The sequence below is a fragment of the Culex pipiens genome, chromosome 3, assembly GCF_016801865.2.
Source record: "Culex pipiens pallens isolate TS chromosome 3, TS_CPP_V2, whole genome shotgun sequence".
NCBI classification, from domain to species: domain Eukaryota; kingdom Metazoa; phylum Arthropoda; class Insecta; order Diptera; family Culicidae; genus Culex; species Culex pipiens.
The window spans coordinates 42,600,051-42,608,725 of record NC_068939.1 but is presented as its reverse complement, the minus strand read 5'-3'; the positions used below and the strand labels follow the sequence as shown (position 1 = coordinate 42,608,725).

Genomic DNA, 8,675 nt, shown 5'->3' with positions numbered 1-8,675 from the left:
AAGCTGATTTTTGGCCTTTTTGTACTCTTTTCAAATCAATCATTTTTCGTCGAAAACGAGCTTACTCAGAAATGAGTAAATTAAAAAATAATCTTAAATTCTTAAATTCTTAAATTCTTAAATTCTTAAATTCTTAAATTCTTAAATTCTTAAATTCTTAAATTCTTAAATTCTTAAATTCTTAAATTCTTAAATTCTTAAATTCTTAAATTCTTAAATTCTTAAATTCTTAAATTCTTAAATTCTTAAATTCTTAAATTCTTAAATTCTTAAATTCTTAAATTCTTAAATTCTTAAATTCTTAAATTCTTAAATTCTTAAATTCTTAAATTCTTAAATTCTTAAATTCTTAAATTCTTAAATTCTTAAATTCTTAAATTCTTAAATTCTTAAATTCTTAAATTCTTAAATTCTTAAATTCTTAAATTCTTAAATTCTTAAATTCTTAAATTCTTAAATTCTTAAATTCTTAAATTCTTAAATTCTTAAATTCTTAAATTCTTAAATTCTTAAATTCTTAAATTCTTAAATTCTTAAATTCTTAAATTCTTAAATTCTTAAATTCTTAAATTCTTAAATTCTTAAATTCTTAAATTCTTAAATTCTTAAATTCTTAAATTCTTAAATTCTTAAATTCTTAAATTCTTAAATTCTTAAATTCTTAAATTCTTAAATTCTTAAATTCTTAAATTCTTAAATTCTTAAATTCTTAAATTCTTAAATTCTTAAATTCTTAAATTCTTAAATTCTTAAATTCTTAAATTCTTAAATTCTTAAATTCTTAAATTCTTAAATTCTTAAATTCTTAAATTCTTAAATTCTTAAATTCTTAAATTCTTAAATTCTTAAATTCTTAAATTCTTAAATTCTTAAATTCTTAAATTCTTAAATTCTTAAATTCTTAAATTCTTAAATTCTTAAATTCTTAAATTCTTAAATTCTTAAATTCTTAAATTCTTAAATTCTTAAATTCTTAAATTCTTAAATTCTTAAATTCTTAAATTCTTAAATTCTTAAATTCTTAAATTCTTAAATTCTTAAATTCTTAAATTCTTAAATTCTTAAATTCTTAAATTCTTAAATTCTTAAATTCTTAAATTCTTAAATTCTTAAATTCTTAAATTCTTAAATTCTTAAATTCTTAAATTCTTAAATTCTTAAATTCTTAAATTCTTAAATTCTTAAATTCTTAAATTCTTAAATTCTTAAATTCTTAAATTCTTAAATTCTTAAATTCTTAAATTCTTAAATTCTTAAATTCTTAAATTCTTAAATTCTTAAATTCTTAAATTCTTAAATTCTTAAATTCTTAAATTCTTAAATTCTTAAATTCTTAAATTCTTAAATTCTTAAATTCTTAAATTCTTAAATTCTTAAATTCTTAAATTCTTAAATTCTTAAATTCTTAAATTCTTAAATTCTTAAATTCTTAAATTCTTAAATTCTTAAATTCTTAAATTCTTAAATTCTTAAATTCTTAAATTCTTAAATTCTTAAATTCTTAAATTCTTAAATTCTTAAATTCTTAAATTCTTAAATTCTTAAATTCTTAAATTCTTAAATTCTTAAATTATTAAATTCTTAAATTCTTAAATTCTTAAATTCTTAAATTCTTAAATTCTTAAATTCTTAAATTCTTAAATTCTTAAATTCTTAAATTCTTAAATTCTTAAATTCTTAAATTCTTAAATTCTTAAATTCTTAAATTCTTAAATTCTTAAATTCTTAAATTCTTAAATTCTTAAATTCTTAAATTCTTAAATTCTTAAATTCTTAAATTCTTAAATTCTTAAATTCTTAAATTCTTAAATTCTTAAATTCTTAAATTCTTAAATTCTTAAATTCTTAAATTCTTAAATTCTTAAATTCTTAAATTCTTAAATTCTTAAATTCTTAAATTCTTAAATTCTTAAATTCTTAAATTCTTAAATTCTTAAATTCTTAAATTCTTAAATTCTTAAATTCTTAAATTCTTAAATTCTTAAATTCTTAAATTCTTAAATTCTTAAATTCTTAAATTCTTAAATTCTTAAATTCTTAAATTCTTAAATTCTTAAATTCTTAAATTCTTAAATTCTTAAATTCTTAAATTCTTAAATTCTTAAATTCTTAAATTCTTAAATTCTTAAATTCTTAAATTCTTAAATTCTTAAATTCTTAAATTCTTAAATTCTTAAATTCTTAAATTCTTAAATTCTTAAATTCTTAAATTCTTAAATTCTTAAATTCTTAAATTCTTAAATTCTTAAATTCTTAAATTCTTAAATTCTTAAATTCTTAAATTCTTAAATTCTTAAATTCTTAAATTCGTCAAAAACACGCGTTGGTATGACAGCAGGAGAATGATCGCATGACAATCACAGAACAAAATTTTTATATTTTCAAAGGTTGCCTTGAGTCATAATTAAATTCAAGAGTTTTTTAAAAGGTCCTATGACCTATCCATGTTTTTAAGCGAAGATGGCGTTCGAATGGTGAACACCCGAAATGTCAAAATCGCGCAGTAGCACCAACATTAGAAAAAAAATATGGCTGTCATGTCATGGCACACTTGTTCTGTAATGTTGGTACCACTGCGTGATTTTGACATTTCGGGCGTTCACTATTCGAACGACATCTTCGCTTAAAAACCTCGATTGTCTTTCCTATGTTTGTATTATCCGCGCACCACCAAACCAAAGTGCGTATCTCTTCTGTTGCGCAAAAAAATCTGTTGCGCCATACAAAAATTTAGTGGTTTGTCGTAGCGTGTACATAAAAAAAAGTCGAGAATTGGGTCCTAAAATGAAGCTTAGATTGCTGATATTATTGTTTACAGTGATAAAGCTTATTTTTCTGAGTACAATGACCCTTTGTACGACCACAAAGAGTTTAAAATGGATTTTTTAATCAATTTTGAAAAATTAACCTCGCGGTCCTTCTTGACAGAAAAGCTCCTACTTGACAGCTCGTTCCAAGGAGACCATAGTTGATCCATCGAAAAAATGTTGTCTTGTTAAAAAAAAAATTTTCATTAAAATGAAAAAAAGTGATCACAAATGGTTTTTAATCGTGTTTTTTACCGTTGTACACAAAAATTGACATAGGGCTTTAGTACCCAATTAAAGATATCCTTCAGCTAAGCTTTTTTTTTGTCTAAAAATCGGCTTTCAGTGCATACATGCCAAAATTTTAACGCTTTTATGGCTAATATTGATTTTACGTGTAGACTGTTGACAGTCCAAAATTATCGTTTGGAACGTTTGCACAAAAAACGGTCAAATCGCGAGGCCGCCGAGCCAGTTTAAAAATATCCGTAACAGTCGGTCGCCGTATGCAAATCAGGTTCATCACGGGTGGAAAATTTGTTATTTTCGTCTTTTCGTGTCACGGGAAATGGTTTAATAATACCAAAGTGAAAAAAAATCGCTTGTGTACAGTTTGCCGGCTTCAATTGCGTCGCGTTTGTTTTTCTTTTTCGTGATGCAAGCTAGATTTCTTGTTGATCGTTGACGCCCTCCAATGTATAGTTCCGTGGCCACCGTTGACGCTTCCCGTCGGTTGGATTCACTGGAACCGTGTGCCTCGTGTGGTAGTGGATTGTAATTTTAAGGTGTTCAGTATTTATTACTTTTAAACAAAAGACTATAATTTTGAAAGCGAGTGTAAGTGCAAAAGGAAGATTCCTCCCCCGGCGCAACAATGGCCGATAACGTGACGGTGTCGATCAAGGTTAGGCCGCTGATCCGGCGGGAAAAGGACAGCAAGCTTACGCCGCAATGGCGGATCCGGGAGAACACGATCCATAACGTCGACGGGACCGGCGAGCCGTTCGTCTTTGGTGAGTGCATGATGCTGGTGCTGGCGATTGTTCGGTTCGGATTCGTCATTATTATTTTTAATTAAATTTAAAAAAAACAGCATTATTCGTCTGTGTCCTTTTTAGTTTCAAAAGATTGGCTATTAACCACTTCCTTGCTGTTTATTACTGTTTTGACAAATTGAATGAAACTTGAAATGATATCAGTAAACAGTTTTAAAACTTTGCAGGAAAAAATATTAGTTAAATTAAACTTTTCAACTCTTCGATAGATGATAGAGGGTTAAGAACATAAATTATTTTTCACCATAGTGTTGATTAACTATCTAAAAATAATCATAAAAATGAATCATACAATTGCTGAAATTTGTTTCTCAAAACTCTAGCAAACTGGCATTAAACATATTGAAATACTTTTTTTTTTTTATGAGTTGAACTTCTATTTATGAAACATTCCAAACCTCGTTTGAAACACTTTTAAATGAGTCAAATCGCTGAATCAATATTGTATTCCAGTTTTAGTATAACCTATTCAAGGTATCCAATTTGTCGAACAGTCAACTGTCTTTTATGTAGTTTTTTTTTTTTAATAAGCACGCGTTATATATTGTAAAATCCTACTCATAAGTCCTTTCGATTCAAAACAATTGATTTTCATTGTATTTCTTTTCATTTCGTTAGAAATGGTTGGAACGATAATTACAATCATTGAAGGTACTTAACTTATATGTCGGTTACTAACCAAACCGTCTCAGTTGAAACATATCATGGTCGTGGGTCATGGCCAAGTCCTGCCAAGACGGGGGTTTCAATCTTTCAATACATACATACATACTAGGGTAGTCAAAATCCGGGTTTTTTTGTGGCTTCCCCCTGAAATCATAGATTGAATCCCGGGATTTTTTTATTTTTTTGTCCCGGGAATTCCCGAAATTGAAAACAAATCAAATGTTGTTCCAGAAACTCAGATTTGGTTGTGGAAATAGATTAACAGCTTAATACTTAGCAATCGATAAGAATTTTAACCCTCTCACGCCCATGGTTACTCCAGAGCACCAAAACTTTGAACTCAAATATCTCGGAACTGACACAACTTTTCATGATGCTTTAAGTTGCAGGTGTTCATGTAGAATGTATATTAACATCTCCCCAAATTTCATCAAATTTGGTTAAGCACAAGCAAAGTTACAGTGTGAAATGTAAACAAAAATGGGCCAATTTTAGGGAAATAAATAAGACCTGTTTTCGAAAGCCCGTAAAAAATACCAAACACAAAATTTTATGAAACAAAAAATGTTTTGCTATCATTTTAACCTTGGACAAGAACCCCTGTGAATAACATTGTGAGTTTGGACCGGTTTTAAGTATTTTTCAACCTTTTTCATTTGGTGCACTAGAGCACCACCTAGGCATATGAGCAACTAAATATTCAGGAGCTCTTTTTTCTAAATTACAGAAAAAGCTTATTTTTATCAAAACAAAAGTTTATAAACGTTTTGACTATTCATAAACAAGACAAAAAATTGTTATTAGACCGATAATTTTATTATTTTCCTCATTTTTCATGAAAATGGTTGTTTGTGGGTTTTGAATGAGCCAATCAAAGAAACCTGAAAATGCAGAGATTTTAGAATTTGTAGTTAATACTTCAGAAATATGGTCTTACAGCAAAGAATAAGTAGTTTTTAAAACATTTCGAAGCGTTTTCAAACAAATGAACCAATAGATTTGAAGAAAACGAGATTTTGTGGTTTAAAAAAAAGTTGCTCATCTTCCTGATGGTGCTCTGGTGCACCACTTCAAATTCTACTTTTTTGCCCCAATTCGATGTTTGTGGGTCAAAGTAAAGTATTTCCTGCATTATTGTACCAAAATTAAGCCATTTACTATTTTTACGATAAGCAAACAGCTCTGGGCGTTAGAGGGTTAAAGCATTAAAATTGGTATTCGGCCTATATCATCATTAATTTGGCTTATTAGGGAAAATTGTTAAAATTTTAGTTTACAGATTTTCAGAATGCTTTGCGCATAAAATATTTTCTATTAAATTTTATTTATTAAAAAAAAACTTAGTTAAAAAAAATAATTTTTCATCAAAATCGGCATCTGGAGCAAATCAGAACAAAAATTACGATCTAAGAAAGCTGTTTAAGCTATTTTTTTTTTGCATAATGCTCTGACTGTTTTAATTTGTTTCGGTTACAACAGGAACAATTCGTACGCCGATTTCCAAATTTATTGCTCTAAAACCTCCTGTACCTATTCAGACTGCAGTCCCGATTATCCCCAGTTGTTGATAGTGACTCAAAGACAATTTTTAAAATATGTATTAAATATAAAATATAATTTTCTAAACTTATCATAAGTGTTACATTGTTTTCGTGTCTTGTTTTTAGACAGTTTCAATAACATTGTTTAAGCTTTTGTAGTCATGTTATAAAAATAAGAGAAATATATTTAAAATTGTGTTTCATTTAAATTCAAAGCACATCAAAGAACACAAAAAAATTGGCGTTTTAAACTATCTAAAGACAACTGTCCTTGTTCAGATGGAAGTGTAGCTTATCACCAATTAATAGTATTGAGCTAATTCTATGATTTAAGCTCGAAAAACATAACAACTCGAATGAAAACATAGATTTCATGACTGTTTCAAAAATTTCCCGGGATTCCGGGAATTTCTGGGGTTCAAAAAATATTTATCCCGTTTCCCTGGAAATTCAAAACCCGGAAAAATTGGACGCCCTACTAAATTCCAAATTTTATTGTCCTTTTTGGAATAAATAATAACTTTTCAGCCAAAAGTCCTAAACATATAGTGTCTTCGGGAAAATTGTTCAAAATTTGTTGAAGGTCTAAAAATCTGTGAATTGATAAAGATTGGACGACTGTTGCGCCCTCCACAGGTAAAAAACTGACACAAACTTCGAGCGATTAGAGGGAGGGGTTCCCGTGGTCAGAATGAGCTCAAATTTGGAATTTAGCCTATGAGGGTTTTATGATTTCAGGGGTAGCCCCGAGAAAGCCCGGATTTGGACCACTCTAATACATGCATACAGTTGTTGTTCGGTAACTGGGCGTTGTTTAAATGGGCTGCTTTTTAACTGCGCAAATTTTTTTTGCATTAAAATGAAAAAAAAAAACAGTGATCAGAAATGATTTTTGATCGTGTTTTTTACCGTTGTAGATAAAAATTGACATAGGGCTACCCAAGTCCCAATTTAGCAATCTTTATTTTACAGTACCTACTTGTTCGGTAACTGGCTGCTTTTTAGTTGGTCAGAAAAACGTCAAAAATAAAAAAATAAACCCTTTGTCAATTTTTATCTACAATGGTAAAAAACACGATCAAAAATCATTTCTGATCACTTTTTTTTTTCATTTTAATGCAGAAAAAAATTGACAAGACAACATTTTTTTTTTTTTTTTTTTTTTTTTTTTTTTTTTTTTTTTTTTATTTTTTTTTTTTTTTTTTTTTTTTTTTTTTTTTTTTTTTTTTTTTTTTTTTTTTTTTTTTTTTTTTTTTTTTTTTTTTTTTTTTTATTTGTTTTTTTTTTTTTTTTTTTTTTTTTTTTTTTTTTTTTTTTTTTTTTTTTTTTTTTTTTTTTTTTTTTTTTTTTTATTTTTTTTTTTTTTTTTTTTTTTTTTTTTTTTTTTTTTTTTTTTTTTTTTTTTTTTTTTATTTTTTTTTTTTTTTGTTTTTTTTTTTTTTTTTTTTTTTTTTTTTTTTTTTTTTTTTTTTTTTTTTTTTTTTTTTTTTTTTTTTTTTTTTTTTTTTTTTTTTTTTTTTTTTTTTTTTTTTTTTTTTTTTTTTTTTTTTTTTTTTTTTTTTTTTTTTTTTTTTTTTTTTTTTTTTTTTTTTTTTTTTTTTTTTTTTTTTTTTTTTTTTTTTTTTTTTTTTTTTTTTTTTTTTTTTTTTTTTTTTTTTTTTTTTTTTTTTTTTTTTTTTTTTTTTTTTTTTTTTTTTTTTTTTTTTTTTTTTTTTTTTTTTTTTTTTTTTTTTTTTTTTTTTTTTTTTTTTTTTTTTTTTTTTTTTTTTTTTTTTTTTTTTTTTTTTTTTTTTTTTTTTTTTTTTTTTTTTTTTTTTTTTTTTTTTTTTTTTTTTTTTTTTTTTTTTTTTTTTTTTTTTTTTTTTTTTTTTTTTTTTTTTTTTTTTTTTTTTTTTTTTTTTTTTTTTTTTTTTTTTTTTTTTTTTTTTTTTTTTTTTTTTTTTTTTTTTTTTTTTTTTTTTTTTTTTTTTTTTTTTTTTTTTTTTTTTTTTTTTTTTTTTTTTTTTTTTTTTTTTTTTTTTTTTTTTTTTTTTTTTTTTTTTTTTTTTTTTTTTTTTTTTTTTTTTTTTTTTTTTTTTTTTTTCGATGGATCAACTATGGTCCCCTCGGAACGAGCTGTCAAGTAGGACCTTTTCTTTCAAGAAGGACCGCGAGGTTAATTTTTCATGATTTAAAAATCCATTCTAAACTCTTTGTGGTCGTACAAAGGGTCATTGTATTCAGAAAAATTAGCTTTATCGATGTAAACAATAATATCAGCAATCTATGCTTCATTTTAGGACCCAATTCATAGTTTTTTACAATTAATATTTTGTGTCTGGGATTATATTTTTTATCTTGAACTACTGCTAACTTTTTCATTAACTTTCCTGCACCCAGAAACCCTAAAATACCAAATAGAGTTTTCTGAAATTTCCCTGAAATTCCAATGTTTTGTAATTGGTATGCTGCGAAATTTCATTTTTCGCCGTTAAAAATTACTCGCCTTTATAATGACCAAGACAAACGAATGTGACCACGAGCCGCGAGGTTTGTTGGGTTCCGAATAGCTATGAGGTTACTTTGCAGAATAATAAAAAAGGTACGATTTGTTTTAGTCTTAAAAA

At 25.0% G+C, this 8,675-nt stretch overlaps 1 protein-coding gene across 2 annotated transcripts in view; it reads left to right on the top strand.

Annotated features, from left to right (window-relative positions):
- The first annotated feature begins 3,292 nt into the window (after nt 1-3,292).
- The window catches only part of LOC120412412 (uncharacterized), a 31,604-nt gene continuing 26,221 nt past the window's right edge, over nt 3,293-8,675 (top strand). Inside the window, exon 1 of one of the 2 annotated variants that reach the window (XM_039572875.2) lies at nt 3,293-3,820. In XM_039572875.2, coding sequence (XP_039428809.1) covers nt 3,682-3,820 — 139 coding nt within the window. In that variant the 5' untranslated portion in view covers nt 3,293-3,681. The remainder of the gene's footprint in view (nt 3,821-8,675) is intronic. The other variant, XM_039572874.2, reaches the window with a different exon arrangement.